At 40.8% G+C, this 16,851-nt stretch overlaps 1 protein-coding gene across 2 annotated transcripts in view; it reads left to right on the forward strand.

Moving 5' to 3' along the window:
- The window catches only part of LOC133468419 (large ribosomal subunit protein eL13), a 40,324-nt gene that overhangs the window by 4,523 nt on the left and 18,950 nt on the right, over positions 1-16,851 (forward strand). Inside the window, exons 1-10 of one of the 2 annotated variants that reach the window (XM_061754306.1) lie at positions 1,928-2,000; positions 3,263-3,564; positions 5,969-6,200; positions 9,235-9,417; positions 9,530-9,604; positions 10,373-10,447; positions 14,875-14,958; positions 15,047-15,136; positions 16,130-16,228; positions 16,380-16,466. In XM_061754306.1, coding sequence (XP_061610290.1) covers positions 6,027-6,200; positions 9,235-9,417; positions 9,530-9,604; positions 10,373-10,447; positions 14,875-14,958; positions 15,047-15,136; positions 16,130-16,228; positions 16,380-16,466 — 867 coding nt within the window. In that variant the 5' untranslated portion in view covers positions 1,928-2,000; positions 3,263-3,564; positions 5,969-6,026. Of the gene's footprint in view, positions 1-1,927; positions 2,001-3,262; positions 3,565-5,968; positions 6,201-9,234; positions 9,418-9,529; positions 9,605-10,372; positions 10,448-14,874; positions 14,959-15,046; positions 15,137-16,129; positions 16,229-16,379; positions 16,467-16,851 lie in introns of those variants that run through there. The other variant, XM_061754342.1, reaches the window with a different exon arrangement.

Consider the following 16,851-nt stretch of genomic DNA (forward strand, 5'->3'; position numbering starts at 1 on the left):
TACTGTAGTTGCTTCTGCTACACTGTTGCTTTCACAGCGTCAACGCACGATTTAGTGGACTGCACTGGGTTGACACAAGTACGCTGCAACGGCAAAATATTGAAGAATAAATAAAATGACCAAGGTTGAGTTTGAATGCCCAGAATGTGACTTCATTGTAGCACTTGTTGATTGTCAGTAGATGGCGCAAGAGTCACAGGACACAATAATCAAGAAAATTACTGAAAGCTTGGAGAGACTATAAAATCTCAAGGTTCTCTGAATTATTTTTTTTCCACACTCAAAATCCTGAATTGCTGTCTCATTTTAGTGTAGTTCACTAATTGGAACCTGGAAGTGCTGTGGGCGTCACGGTGACCGACTGGTTAGAGCGCCTGGCTCACAGTTCTGACGTCCGGGGCTCAATTCCAGTACAAGTACACACTTGAGTACTCAGTGGTATCACTACCAATAACATAAGGGCTTTAGATACATTACATTTCAGTTAACACTTGACAAATTGTGAACAAAGACAGTTCTTTCTGATTCACAATGGTTTGCTGGTATGTAAAACCGCTTCAGGGTAGCACCAAGTACTGGCAAGGAGGACTTTTTTTAATCTTTTTGCCTTAAGTATCGGTGGTTGGTATCTGCAGCCTTCATGAGTACCCGATACCTTGGAATAAGACCTGTATTGACCCGATGGCTGGTATCGGTCTCACTCATCCATAGTTTATACAACCTATTACTGTAATACCCTTGAGAGAAACGGTCTACAAAACACTTCGGTCGTCCGTCTATTGAATGCTGTGCGGACAGTAAAGCAAACACTGAGCACACCGAAGCAAAAGCTGCTGTTGTCCACAGCTCATACAGACATTCACACGGTGGTTCATTGATGTCACAAGCTCTTTAAGACACATGCAAGTTGAGTATACACAGATGCAATATGTACAGTATTTTGTGTGCGGTGTTAAAATACATTTACAATTTATTAAAAAGTTTATTTTGTTTAAATGTATTTAAAGTGTGTGGCAGGTGAAGTTTATAACGGTATAAATTAGTAAATTAAATGGTCTATATCGCAAATAAAAAATGGGCTAAGTACAGTATTCTCATATCTGCCGTTTGATTTACTTATGTTACAAGTTGTGGTCATTGTTTTGCATTTATTCATAATGACATCCTGCTTTTTCTTTGCCTCATTGGTCACCACAATCTAATTGAGAGCCTATACAAGGCTGTATTAAAGGATGTCTCATTAAAGATAGCGCTCCCTCTTGTCCAGTGAAGGACTCTTGACGGCGTCAATCACAGTTGAGGATTATCATCGCTAGGCAGAGCCTTTGCTTGTGCAAGTGCACATAATGTGACGTGTGAGAGTGCAGCACTGGGTCTCATCTGTTCGAATGTGGAGTCATGCTCAATCTGTGTCGACATCTTTGTTCGAGCATGCAGAATTCCTTGTATAATGTGTAGCCAAGGGGTGTCGTATTCAATCCGATCCCGTCTTGGGTGTCTCAAAAAAATCGGTATTTGTGGGTCAGGAGGACTATATGATGATGACGGGAAAAATGAGGAAGGTAGTTTTCCCCCTATGAGTCTGGTGAAACCCAAGCAAGCCTATTGTGATGGATAACCATTAAATACATGTCATTGGCGCTGTGTTCATCCAATATCTGCCTTATTGGCGTCAATCGATTCTTTTAATTACTTAGAAAACCTTCATGCGTGTTTCTACATACCCCTGGAGCCTATGGGGGCCATTGGAGGGGTGGGTGCCACTCAAACGCAACATTAGTTTGCTTTTTTTGTTGCTATAGAGACAACAAAGATGTTGGCCTGCCGGGGATGTGAGGGGGGGGGGGGGGGGGGGGTGCATGTGTGCATGTCTAAGTTCAGAGGACAACCTGTGAAGGGGCCTCAGATGGCTTTCATTTTGGCAGAGCTCAGGTGTGCGCCTCCGAGCAGACGCTTCACTCGACGAGGAGGCAAGGATGGAGGCTTGGCTGTGTGACCGGGTGAGTGTCCACTTTCTCACACGGCGGTTCTCAATCTTTTCACACTAAATAACACTTGGCTTTCCAAGTGCCACCATAATGACCAACAATATTAAAATGTAGCGTGTGGGTGCAGGGACCTCTTACAAGGGAGGAATTTCTTTTCAAGAATCCCCATAATACTAACTGCAATTAAACATAACTACCATGTGCACCCCCAAATCCCATGGGAATTATTATTTGAACGTTTCAACCGAAATATTCATGACCTGTACAGTAAAAAGGAATTTAACCAAATGGTTCCACTAATAATAGCTGTGAATATTTTGCAGAGGTCAAAAAGTATGGGAGTGCCAGAAATGCTTGCACACGTGCTGGAATGTCAGAATAATGTCATACATCACCATCATATTCAGCTTTTAATTCAGGGATGATTATGTTGGTCTGCCCTTTAAAAGAGGATACAACATGACTTATTGCAACATATTTTGTGCCCCAAATGTGAGTGTACTGCAATTAAAAAAAAAATAAAAAAAGGTCAGCTTTCTTTTTAAAAAGCATCTGAAAGCAGTATGTTTTTATTTGACTAATTGCCAGAATGAAGCCAGTGGCCCTGCCTGCAGCACTCAAGACGAGTGCTTCAGAGTGGGAAAACAAACATGTTCTCAGCACAAGGCCACTGAAAATGGGATTTGTTTGAAAGTGCTTTCAATTAAGCGTCCGCTTTCTCTTCCGCACCACATGGCGCACGCTTGACTGACACTCTCCAAATTGTGGTTTCGTCCCATTTTGAGGTCACCTTTGGCCCTACCGGGCCACGTCTCAAAAAAGTGGCCCCTCCCCTAAACCGTGTAAAAAACAAAAACAAAATATATATATATATATATTACACAACACATGGAGATACATTCATGAAAAGAATACATTTGTGGGTGTGTTGCGGCGCATACATCAACGCTGCTTGGAAACAATGCATTACATAACATATATCGCTATTGAATGATAGAAGAGCGTCGCAGTGGGTCACGTCATGAAGGATGACAGATGAAGGATGATCAATGTGATCTCTCCAGTGTACATCAGCTTGTTTATTGATGGCCTCTGATTGACATATTAGTTTTAAACTATTAATCCTACAAATAAACACTCACATCAAGTATGGATGTGGAGGGTCTGGAATATGATTTGCTGTATTATTATTATTTTTTTTTCGTCACAGTGTCAATGGCTGATTGTATTTGATTATTTAGTGTAAATTAGCATATTTCCATTGTTTTAACAAGCATGCAGGCTCGCTTTTGGACTCCGACTCATCGAGTGGAAGGGAACAAGCCCATCCTCCTCTCTCTCTCTCTCTCTCTCTCTCTCTCTCTCTCTCTCTCCCTCTTTCTTTCTCTCGCCCTCTCTATCTCTCTATGTGTCCACACACTGGCGACCAATGAGGGAGGCAAATGAAGCTGCTGCTTTACGGGAGAGCATCCAAAAGTGGCGCACCACAGAAGAGTAAATAAAGAGTGAGGAGTGACATGAATACGTCTCATTGAGGGAATGAGGAGCCTGGGTCTTTGAGCTCCTGCACAAATAAGTAAGTAAACGTCTTCCATTGTCTTTCGGCAAAAAAGATTTTTGTCATATGTTGGAAGCAGAGTTAGTTGTGATGAATGTTTTTATTTATTGAGTCACTAAGTTCTGGATGACTGACTCGCTGTTGCTTGCCAGTTTTGCTGAAGCAGCTGCACCGTGTTAATTGTGCGTAAACGTTTTTGCAGAGCTCCTCTGAGAAGTTTTTGGGTCACAATTTGGTTGCGGGCGCTGTCTCTGGTTCTGAAATGATAGCAGCACAAATATGCAGGCGCACTTCGGGTGGCTGATTGTCTCTACCTGTTGCTATGCTAGACTTAAACTGTAACGCTCAAGTCTACCTTTTGTTGGTGGTGGTGTATTTTCTATTTCATTTTTTATATTTTTTAATCTTTGGTTATATCAGTCAAGATTTTGCTTTAGACGCAAGAGTGTCAGTGCCCAACCAGATCCGGCAGACGGTACTGTGGTTAGAAAAATATGCTACTTATTTTTTTTTTTGCAACATACAAGCTATACTGTGTTTAAGTGAGAGTACTGCATATAAAACCCTTTCAGCCACTGATATTTGTACACAAACTGTGCAGCAAGACATTTAGATATTCAATATAAGAGTACTCACAGACGTATATTGTTTCTTCTCTGTGAAGAATATTACTATGGCTTACTGAGGAGCTAAGGGCGTCTCCATGTACAGTATATCCGTATATCTGTATTATTCTGTTCCGAGGTCGCAGAGGTTTGCAAACCAGAAGGAGCAGCACATTGTCCATTGAATTGAAGCAAAAAATGTGGCAATAACTGGTTAATTTCTTTGCATACAAATTAGTTATGTCATTACTGTATGTTTTTATGAAGTACTTTATGTAATTTTAACTGTATGTTTTTATGAAGTAAATATGATCGAGTGCTATTATTCTTGTTAAAAAACACTTTTCTTTTGGTGTGGCTACAATGGATTAATGGCATTTCCATTCATTTCAATAGGCATAAATGATTTGAGATCCAAGTGTTTTGCGTTACGGTACGGGCACAGTCATGGAACAAATGAAATGCATTTTTTGTTTTTTTTAAACAGATTTGTATTGGATGTGCGGCCTGTTGTTCATAAACTCTACCTTGCAACAAGAGACTGCACATACATTTATGTGAATTGACCACTTGATGCATATCAGTCTTTCCGACGCGAATATTTGTGACTTAAAACAGCTCCCAGGTAAATTTTGATTTAGTTGCCAATTGTCAAGAACTAAAATGCACCGAGCTAATTTCTTTATTGTCACCCTGCAATCACTTTGTTGCAATAAATAATGACTGTCTTCCATTAATTTGTTGGTGTTGTGGCAGTAGGTGGCATAACCCTTAGTTGCAATCAAGCCTGCAACCCACTGACTTCACCAAACTGTTGCATTCTTCTTTTGAAATGCTTTTTCAGGCCTTTACTGCAGCCTCTTTCAGTCTCCTCTTCAGGAGGTAAAATGCATGCTCTATTGGGTTAAGGTCTGGTGATTGACTTGGCCAGTCTAAGATCTTCCACTTTTTCCACCTGATGAAGTCCTTTGTTGTGTTGGCAGTGTGTTTTGGGTCATTGTCTTGTTGCATGATGGAGCTTCTCCCGATTAGGTTGGATGCATTTTTCTGTTGATTGCCAGACAAAATGGTTTTGTCGTTCATTCTGCTGCCAACATCATGAGTTACATCATCAAGTGAGCCGAGTCCAGAAAGAAAAACTAATAGAAAATATCCCTAGCCAAAATTAAACAGACCTAAAGTTAAAGTGCCATTTTAGGACACTTTTTTTTTTTTAACAGTTTTGCCTTCAAATTGTTTCTGCGTGGCAGCTGAAAAGTTGGATAACATGTCGGAGGGTTAAAATGCTTCAGTGGTATGAAAACTCCTTTTTGCAAAATTTGCACAAAACTATTCTTATCAAGGCGTCTATCGGGTATTTAAAAAAAAAAAAAGGAGAGAAATTTGCCTCCAATCAGTCTTAGGAACGCTGTTCCACTCAGTTCCTCCATTTTGATAACTGAGCTCTGACATGTGCATCAAACAGTGTACCAGGAAATTGTGCAATGAAAAAGATTCCACTTTGTTTGGACCACAAAATGTGATTAAAGTGCGTTAATGTTTTAAGTAATGAATTTGTTTTCAATTAATTCATCACAATTCATGTGTTAAAGTCCCACCCCTAATATATACTGTACATATACTGACTGTAGCTCTAGGACTCGATCTGTCCAAGAATGTAATCTAGAGTCTCTAAAAGCCCACTTCAAACCATTCCTCATCAGAGGTAAAATAATATCCTCCACTAAAGTGCCCCGTGGGACCAAATGGGAATTTCTGCTCGCTTGTCTCCTGTCAGCATCCTTTGCCTAACCACTTCCTGTTCTCATCCCTCCCAGTTACAGAGCACATCATCGCTTACTACTGCTCGACTGCTCCTTTCGTCCACGGGCCAGGATGAATGACATTCAGGAGGCCACCTCCCCCGCCACCAGCCTCGGTGGCCCGGCGACCTGCGTCTCCAAAGTAGAGCTGCGGGTGTCTTGTAAAGCTCTACTGGACCGTGACACTCTGAATAAGTCGGACCCCTGCGTGATCCTCATGGTGCAGACCAACGGACAGTGGACAGAGGTGAGAGAATTTTTCATTTTGTATTTTTATTTGGGGATTTTTCGTTTTTCTCGGGACAGTGAGCCCTCCCTCAGAGACATTTCCAACTTTGTGGGAACAGTTTGGAGACGACCCCTTCCTGCTTCAACATGACTGTGCATCAGTGCACAAATCAAGGTCCTTAAAGGCACAGATGAGAGATTGTGATGTGGATGAACTTGGCTGGCCACCACAATCCTGACCTCAACCCTATAGAACACTTTTGGAGAAATTAGGGCAGAGACTGAGAGCCCGGCCTTCTCGTCCAACATCAGTGTGTAACCTCACAAATGCGCTTCTGGAAAAATGGTCATAAATTCCAGTAAACTAACTCCTAAACCTTATTGAAAGCCTTCCCGCAACAGTTTAAATTATTATAATTTCAGCGCGTGTACCGACGTCATATTAAACCCTATGGATTAGGAATGGGATGTCACTTAAATTCATATCTGAGTCAATACTTTTAGCAATATAGTATTACAAATCATAATTGCATAGTTTACAGTGGTGCCTTGAGGTATGAGTGACCTGACTTATGAAGTTTTCGAGATACAAGCCATCGTTTGGCCAATTTTTTGCTTTGACACGCGAGCAATAATTTGAGATACGAGCGCTTTAGGGTGGCAGTGAAATCAACTCACATCACGAACAGCAGCAGTCTGGCAAATACATTTCTTACTTTGCGTGTTCTTTTGGATAAATTGACTTGTTAATGTACAGTGTGCTCGAGTGGCGCTCCAGCTTGAACGTTTATTTTCTTGGACTGCTCCCAGCCTAAATCGGAGCGTAGGAGGCAAATCTGTCATTTCCCTGCTAAATCTTGGGCAAATTCCAAAAACAATGAGGTTATTCAATTACAATTTCATCATTCCTATAACGTGGCATTAAAAAAATAATAAAAATGTTGAAGGTAAATTGGATGTCATATCTGTAACGTTCCCTCACTGTATATGAATGTGGAATGTTTAAATACTATTTTTCGCAGTGGTGGTGGGGGGGGGGGGGGGGGGGCACTTGGCAGGGAGCATTGGGGACAGTTATGGATTTTTCTGGCTGTAATTTGAGACACGGCTGTCAGATGGAATGACTGACCTGAGTTCACTGTGGCGTGAACACACCAGAATATCTACAGTGGATATAAAAAGTTTCGTATCCACTGGATCTATCGCCACCGCCATTATTTTTTTTCTTAAACCACTCACTTTTCCTTTGATTCCCTTCCAAATGAATACTTCATTTGATTTGTTGCCCACCTGCCGATGCGTGCATGTAAATAATCTTCCTCATGTGTCCGTGCTAATGAATGTGTTCAAAAACCAGATGTTGATACAAAAGTGCCTGGTGGTCAAACTAGCAAGATAAAAACTCTCTGAGCAAAACTGATTAAAAGGAACCCACGGCAGGGATGCGTCTGTAGTGGAGGCTTCATACCTGCAACAACATCCCATTCTCTGGCACGAGCCATCCTCTGTTGCCTGGATTAAGTGTCCTCAACAAACAAACTCATCTAACTCATCCCAAATCTGTCCATCCAGATGGCACAAAGTGAGGAGGAGGACGGTGAGGAAGAAAATCATGACGAGACATTGCGGGTTAGGTAGTGTTTCTTGAGTTTGTGGACAAAACAGGTGCATCCACTGGTTGCATTTAAAAATGATTCGTTGTGGGCGAAAGATTGGGTCAGGTCGTAAGAGACAGTGGGGGTCCGGGTATGTCTTTGGACAGGATCTGTTTGTTTGTAGCGGTTAAGGAACGGGTCATTTGTGCCACACTTATAGAGGATATGATTAGGTCAAAAAAAACGCAACCAAATGCTTCGCTGGCCCACTCCATCACAATCCATCGGTCCGTCAATTTTCCATAGCACTCCTGGCCCACGCTCAAATGCACATTTAGACTAACATTCACACTGCCTAAAATACGAGTGACCCGACTTACAAGTTTTTCGAGATACGAGCTGCCATTCGGCCGATTTGTTTCGCTCCGACTTCTTTCAAAGAGTCCTCAAGCTGCTTAATGCCACTCCCAATCGAAGTTTATTGTCAAATTAAAACAAGGACAATTACATGTTGTGGGTTTACAGCAAACGCATAGCTTAGCCTTTAGTCTGCTAGCGTTATGCTAATGCTAACACATAATGGAAAACGCATATATTACCCTTTAAGCAAGTGATATTTGAGCACAAGTGGTGCAGAAACACATTTAGACATTCAATATAACAGTACTCAGTCATCTGTTCTTTATCCTCTGCAAGGAGCTGAGACAAACAGAAGAAGTGGGACGTCACTACTATATAGAGGTCCATGTACAGCATATCCGTCTTATACTGCCCCCAGGTGGCCAATGTGACAAAAATCTGTCTAATTCTATTTAATCATGTCATTACTGTATGTTTTTATAAAGTACAATATTATAGAGTGCATTCATGGCATTTCCATTCATTTCATTGAATAATTGACTAACCAGTAAATCAATGCAATGGTTATATTACATTATCTTGTATTATGTATTAATTATTTATCATACATTTTCCTCTTCGTTCGTTCGTTGTTTTCTTTAGCGTTTTGTATAGCATACATGACACCGACTGATGATTTGACCTTCAACATGCTGGACAGTTTGGAAATATTTATGCATGTTTGGGAGAGCAGAAATGTTACAAGATGAGCAGATGGGGCCTGAGAGAGCTCCGCTTTCTCGTCAGGCGGTCAAAGGCAGACACGGACGTCATCTGTGGGCTCGGAGTAAATGTCACAATCCTCCAATCTTTGCTCATATCTTCCTCTTGACAGAGCGTGATAAGAGAATGGTCGTGCTCAATAATAGCACATTCGTTTGATTCCATCTCTCTTTTTTTGGGAGAACATAATTGCAAAGTTGTGACCCTTTGCTCAACCAAAGGCCGACTCCCCTCTTCTGACATCGATTCGGCCGTGATTGATGAAAATGAAATGTCACGAGTGTGCAAAAGTTAAATTGAGTTTTTTTTTTCTTTTTTTTTAAATTATTCTCTCAGTTGGACAGGACAGAAGTGATCAAGAGCAACTTGCACCCCGTCTTCGCGAAGGTTTTCTCGTTGGATTACTACTTTGAAGAGGTCCAGAAACTACGATTCGAAGTGTACGACATCCACGGCACTCACAGCATCGGGACGCGTGACGATGACTTCTTGGGCGGGGTGGAGTGCACGCTCGGTCAGGTACGCGTGGATTTACACACAAATCTTATCACTGGCAAGTCACATACAGTAAATCACCGGTGTTGTTTAATGTGCAAGTGAGCCAATCGTTCTGTGCTTTTTTTTTGTGCAGATTGTGGCCCAAAAGAAGATGGTGAAGCCTCTACTTCTAAAGTATGGAAAATATGCTGGCAAATCCACCATCACGGTAAGTCCTTTAAATTTGTAACTTTGTCAGGAATGCTGCATATCGCTACAGCTACACTCACTCTGGGATTGATGAAACGAGAGCAAAGTGAGCAAAAGTGATTGCAAAATGAAGAGTAATGGCAAAAAATAAATAAAAATAGATGTCTACATCTCTTCTCAGTCTTAAAACGACACACATTTGAATGCATTTTTGTTTTGTTTTAAAATACTATGGTATGCGATTGCAGCCTTCAGTTGCAACCCCAAAGTAGATCATAATTCATCTCCACTTTTGATGGTTTTGAAGAAGAATTTGTTTGAGTAATTAAAAGTGCTAGCGAGATTTGCATTTAGCCTCACTTCACTAATCCCTCGAGTCCCCGCCAGTCTCGGACCAAAGTCAGGCCCCTCACTAACGTTTGTCAAACATGGACATCCTCAAACTGGGAATTTTATTTTTTTTCATCTGGTCCAGGTGAATCTTGGATTTAAGCAAATATTAGTGTATGTTTATATTTGAGCCTGTATGTATAATGTTATTATGATGATTTTTTTTTTTTTTTAACCTTGTGTTATGTGGACTAAAGAAAAATGTGTATAAGTGACTCCAATTGTATTTGCTTCATTTTCCAGGGGGCTTGTCTGCATTCACATAATCATCCCCTTTGATTTTTTTTTAGCATCACGTTTACTCGGCAAGCAAAGAGCACGTGGATTTTTTTTTTTCCATAAATGCTGAAGGTTGTGAACTTGAAATATTCGAGAATAAAATCTTATCTCTTCTCAGGTGCATGCGGAGGAAATTTCCGGTAACAATGGCTATGTGGAGCTGTCCTTCTGTGCCAAGAAACTTGACGATAAGGTGATAGGAGCGCACGTTTTTTTTGGGATATCTTCAACATATTATTTATTTTATATTAACACATTCGGTACACTTATCATTCAACAATCTTGTGCGATTCCGGAGAAGAGCTGTATCTCATTGAAATGAATGAATATACACCATTAATGCATTTAAAACCCCACAAAGATTTCGATAGTTTTTTTTTTTTAACAAGGAAAATAGCACTCTAAAATATTGTACTATAAAAACATAGAATAAGGACATTATTAAAGAGAATGTAAAGAACAGGTTTTGACACATTTTTTTGATTAAATTTAATGAACTTTGTGTTGCGCTTTCTGGTGTGTGCGCCTTTAGCAACTCGGGGCAGTATAATACATCTTTTCACAACTGACTCAGACGCAGTAATATGTGTCATTCTCGCAAAGGATAAAGACCATACGCCTGTAAGTATTGTTCTATTGCTTGTCTACGTGTGTTGCTCCACCGTTTGTGTTCAAACGCCCGTTGCTTGAAGGGTTATGACACCACGAGAAGATGCTATTCGTTAGCCCGTCTATGGCGTTTTGTGTCGTTTGTCAGTATTAAGGTAAACATACTTGATTACGGCAAAGCTATGTGGTTGTTTGAAATACGCAACTTTTCATTCTCTTTTTTAAGAATTTAATTTGACAGTAAACTTCAACTGGGAGTGGCATTACATAGCGCGAAGCCTCCTTTTTGAAGGATCGTTCACTAACTGCCAAGTGAGTTGAGTTGAGTTCACTACCACCATATAGCGCTCATATCTCAAAGTTTTTCCGCACAAGTTAAAGCAAAAAAAGTCAGCCAAATGACGGCTTGTATCTTGGAAAACGTGTAAGTCGGGCCACTTGTATCTCAAGGCACCACTGTACTGATCACGGCAACACATTATATCACACTTGATTGCACGTGAGGGATGGCTAATGCTGAGCTGAGCTGTTCTTCATCACATTGTCAGATTTCTTCTTCTTCTTTTTTTTTCTTGGCTGTGGGCATATTTCAATCAAAAAGGCAGCAGAAGCTTATATCCAATTTAACTGCGATGCCGTGAAAGTGCTTCATGTTCTCCGAAGGAGCGTCGGTGCGCTAGGCTCTGAACGTCTCACTGGTACTGGGGGGGGGGGGGGGGAAATCCAGCACAGTGTACATTTCATTTTTTTTTTTTTTTTTTTTTTTAAATTACACAATTTACAACCACCCCTGTGATTGAGCTGACACTTATATGAGGCCAATGATTGAGGACCTTGATTAGAAATCCTCCTGAAGCGCCACCTCTCCTGCATGTGATATTTACTTGATATAAACTTATCCTAGTCAAACTTAATTTCTGCAGGTATTTCAAAGAAATTGCCAATTTGCTCGACACAAAACAAATATTGGGTTTTGAAAGGTGTCAGCTCGGAAACAAATAATAATTAGATGCCATGAAATTGTTATGCTAAATATCGAGCTCAGACTGCAAATTAACACAATGTTGTCGTTGGGGACAGACACACAAAAAGGTCTATTTCATAAATAAGACAATAAGACAAAAAAAAGACATCAAACAGTTTCTTTTTTAGCCCATCCAAGAAAACAAATGTTTAACTCTGCAAAGAAAAAAAAAATAGATTAACAAATTAAGTTAATCAACAACAAGAAAAACAACATCATCAGTAAAAAAATAAATAAAACAACACAGCACACAACAAGCAGCAATTTGGCATTCTTCAAAAAAAAAGCAGCTTCAAGCTGTGTAATGGATGCCACTCCCAGTTCAAATCTACTGTGTCAAACTAAACATAATACAAAGAGAATTACATGTATATTTAAAACAAGCACATAACTTTGCCTCAACTTCGCCTACAGCCGTATATTTTTTATCCTCTTTGAAGAACGTCTAATATTACTGCGACTTACTTATTGACCGACTCCATGTATATGCGTGTGTCTGTTTTATACTGCACCAGAAGGAGCAACACATTCTCCATTGAACTGAAGCACAAAATGTGGCAAAAAACTATTTAATTCTTCATAAAACCATACATTACTGTACTGTCTATGAAAAAGACGTTGCTTGGATGGCAGCATATGTTTCTCAAAAACCTGTATGTACCTTTCAGCATTAATGCTGCGTCCATAACAGTCCGGATTGGTTCTTTTCCTCTTTGGCCCGGAGGACACGACGCCCACAATTTCCAAAAACAATTTGAAATGTGGACTCGTCGGACCACAGAACACTTTTTCACTTTGCATCAGTCCAGCTTAGATGAGCTCGGGCCCAGAGAAACCGGCGACGTTTCTGAGTGTTGTTGATAAATGGCTTTTGCTTTGCATAGTAGAGTTTGCAGTCGCACTTACGGATGTAGCGCCGAACGGTATTTACTGACATTGGTTTTCTGAAGTGTTCTTGAGCCCATGTGCTGATATCCTTTACACGTTGATGTCGGTTTTTGCTGGAGTACCGCCTGAGGGATCGAAGGTCACGGGCATTCAATGTTGGTTTTCGGCCTTGCATCTTACATGCAGTGTTTTCTCCAGATTCTCTGAACCTTTTGATGATATTATGGACCGTAGATGATGAAATCCCTAAATTCCTTGCAATTGTACGTTGAGGAACATTGTCCTTAAACTGTTTTGACTATTTTCTCACATACTTGTTCACAAAGCGGTGAACCTTGCCCCATCTTTGCTTGTGAATGACTGAGCAATTGAGGGAAGCTCCTTTCCTACCCAATCATGGCACCCACCTGTTCCCAATGAGCCTGTTCACCTGTGGGATGTTCCAAACAGGTGTTTAATGAGCATTCCTCAACTTTCGCAGTCTCTTTTGCCAACTGTCCCAGCTTTTTTGGAACGTGTTGCAACCATAAAATTCCAAGTTAATGATTATTTGCTAAAAACAATCAAGTTCATTAGTTTCAACATGAAATATCTTTGTAGTGTATTCAATTAAATATAGGTTGAACATGATTTGCAAATCATTGTATTCTGTTTTTAATTTATGTTTAACACAACGTCCCAACTTCATTGGAATTGGGGTTGTAGATAAATGAGTAAATACAGGATATTGATATTTTGTTTCAATAACCCATTTTATTATTGCAAAGTTTTCCTGGATCAATCCGTCTATCACTATACTGAATCGGTTCCCTGGTGGATTAGGAATAAACTGACATGTTTAATCGTGTTTGTTAAAAATCCATCTGGGAAAGAGTCAATAGAAACACTTTGGAAAAGGCAAATGAAAGCCATAAGACATTTTAGCTCCTGTCCAATTACGTGACAAACCTGAATTGACTTCCGTCAAGAATGATCAATTGTATTGTTGTTGTTGTTTTTTCCCCCCCTCAACATTGGCTCAACTGGATAACAACTGATGATTTGTTGTTTTTCGTCATGTGTGTGAAATCACTTCAACCTGTTGCCAAACACACACACACACACACACGCACACACCATCGCACGATTACACTGAACTGCGCATAAGAATTAATGATGAAATATCCTATTTACACATAATGACTTGTGCCAGCTGATCATTCATTCAGCTAGTTGTAATTAGCCCGAGATTACATTTGCACTCGTCCGATCGGGCCGCGCTGTTGCTGATGCCGCCGGCTGCCCGTCGCCATGACAACAAAGACGGGATGCTGCAGCTCCTCGTGCTCTTGTCCCTCAGGAGATATATCGGACTAATGTGGCGGGAAATGCAGCCTTAACTGTCTCATTTGGAATACAAGAGCACACGCATGCGCACGCGCTCACATACAGGCAATGTAGAAAAAAATAAAATAAAAAATCATATTTACCCACCCTGCTGATGTCAGTGAAGTGTTAGCAATTTGGGGGCTATTTTAGAAAGTACTGAAAGGTAAATTCTCTTGTTTTCTCGTTTTTCACAGTGAGTAAGCAACCCAAATGCAAAATACGCAAGCTACAAGTTGCAATACGTTGAAATGTTTTGGCTGGAGACAATGATCTGTGGCCGGGTGTGTCATCGGCAATATCTAAGCGAATGGCGCGAGGTGAAAGCTCGCGTGTTAAAACAACCACATGGATGATCATTTAGCATCGCTTCTCCGAAGGTGGAGGCACCTCGCGGCGCACTGAATGTTTCTGCTGCTTCTCGCTGACCTTTAATCACAGACACAATTGCATCCGCCTCCGCAATCAGCGACCATAAATCAACCTCAACAAGCCTTCTTGTGATATTTACTTGCAAACGCCACGGAGATGATTGTTGAAATAACCCGTCATTATTTTACACTGCTAATGTTGTCTCAGCCTCGTGATGAATTTCGGAAAAGAATGTTTTAGTTTGCAGCAAAATGATGAATGAAAATGAATGGGCAATCTTAATCTTAAAATTGCGTTTTGTACACTTCAGAGCAAGAGGGAGGGCCAGTCATTTTAGTCGTCTGCTTTCTCTGCTTCAACAGGACCTTTTCAGCAAGTCTGACCCCTTTTTGGAAATATATCGTATCAACGATGATGAAACGGAGCAGCTTGTTCACAGAACTGAGGTAAAGCTATCATCCTTATGTTATGATAGCATATCATCCCCCCCCGGACAATTACTTTGCTGAATTGGTTGTATTCCTCCTCAAACAGGTTATAAAGAACAACCTCAATCCTGTTTGGGAGCCTTTCAAAGTGTCTCTTATATCGCTGTGCAGCTGTGATGAGGAGAGGAGGCTTAAGGTAAATGACCCTCCCTCCCTCCCCAAAACAAAAACAAACAAAAAAAAAAATCACAATTTGTTTTCTTGCTTTGACTCAGCTGGAATCATAAATGCGAGAAAATGAAAAATAACTACCGGTGGTGGTACTATATATTCAAACAAGACAGAGGTCGCCAGTCCCGAGGGAGCGCTGGTATGAATCTTTTAAGACTAGTGGCGATCGGAATAGCCGAAGTTAGCTAGCCTAACTACTACGCTCTTCCTCAACCATCTTGTTTTTTTACTCTCCGACCCGCGCGGACATTTGAGGACCGTGTCGCCTTGTTCACGAGACATTTCGTTGCTCCACAGAGCGTTATCATCTGGCGACTGCAGCAGACGGACGGGTCAAAGGTCCTCTGTAAATTGGCCAGTTGGAAGACGAGATGCTAAAAACAAGTGAATAGCAATTAGTTGACTTCAAGGGTTAAACGACAAGTCGACCAGTCGATGAATCAGTTCTACCCCTAATGCAGAGTGGTATGGATTTAACGGGTTTATTATTGCAGTTATCTTTTGTGGGTGTCATTGTTTTCACTCCGAGTCACTTGATTTTGAGTATATGCCGATATCAAGTCCCGATCTTGTACCTTGGCAAGGCACTAAGAAAAAAAAAAAAAAAAAGAGCTTATCCAAATTGTCTCAATTTAATTTAATTCCATTTTTTTTAAATTAAAACATCCCTAATACCTTCTTATATGACTCTAAGTCTAGTGCGGCAGTGGTTCAAACCAAGTAAACAAATCTTTTGGTCGATTGGTTGACTCTAGTGAGGATGAGAAGTCTAGAAGATGGACGGATAGACGTTAATATTGACTGTGTTTGTCTTTGTAACGGGAGATGAGATTTTGCCAGTGTGACAAATGTTGTGAGAAGGAGAAGACAAGATGATTGGTAAATATTGTATGGTAACGCGGTTCCTACTAACACAAAGAAAAGAAAACAGTGTTTTGCGTGTGTCTATGTTGCACAGTGCCTAGTGTGGGATTACGACTCCAGAGGGAAGCACGACTTCATTGGAGAGTTCTACGCTACTTTCAGAGAAATGCAGAAAATCTCCAGCGGAAATAAGGTCAGTGAAGCAGAGGCGGACGAGAGACAGTTATGTCACATCATTATACGTTCGCATCTCACGGCCGAGACCCCCCGCAGACCAAACAACTGCCTCAAAAAGTGGTGAAAGCATATTAGCCATGTTATGATGCTTTTTTTATACATTTCAGGTGACGTGGGATTGTGTGAATCCCAAGTACAAACAGAAGAAAAGGAACTATAAAAACTCAGGTGTTGTCATCTTAAATGATGTCAAGGTACGATTCAAGCTTCACCGGCCACAAAATTAGGCACACCTGCTCTTTAGCGCTCATGATTCCCTCTAAGGTACGGTGGTGCCTTGAGATACAAATGAGTTTTCCGACATATGTTCCGCCGTTGGGCCGATTTTATTTTATTTTTTTGCTTTGACTCGCGAGCGCCAACTTGAGATTTGAGCTGTGAATTCGGTTCAAACACATTTCACAAGAACTTTGGCAAAAAGTCAACAATTTTTTTAAAAACAACAACAACAACGCAGCAACACGTGTAGACTGACAATAGAACAATACTCACAGTCATATATTCTTTATCCTCTGCGAAGCACGACTAATTATAGTGCTACCATTAGGAGCCGAGACGCATTATTATGAATCCCACTTC

Source organism: Phyllopteryx taeniolatus, chromosome 2 (assembly GCF_024500385.1).
Source record: "Phyllopteryx taeniolatus isolate TA_2022b chromosome 2, UOR_Ptae_1.2, whole genome shotgun sequence".
Classification (NCBI taxonomy): Eukaryota; Metazoa; Chordata; class Actinopteri; order Syngnathiformes; family Syngnathidae; genus Phyllopteryx; species Phyllopteryx taeniolatus.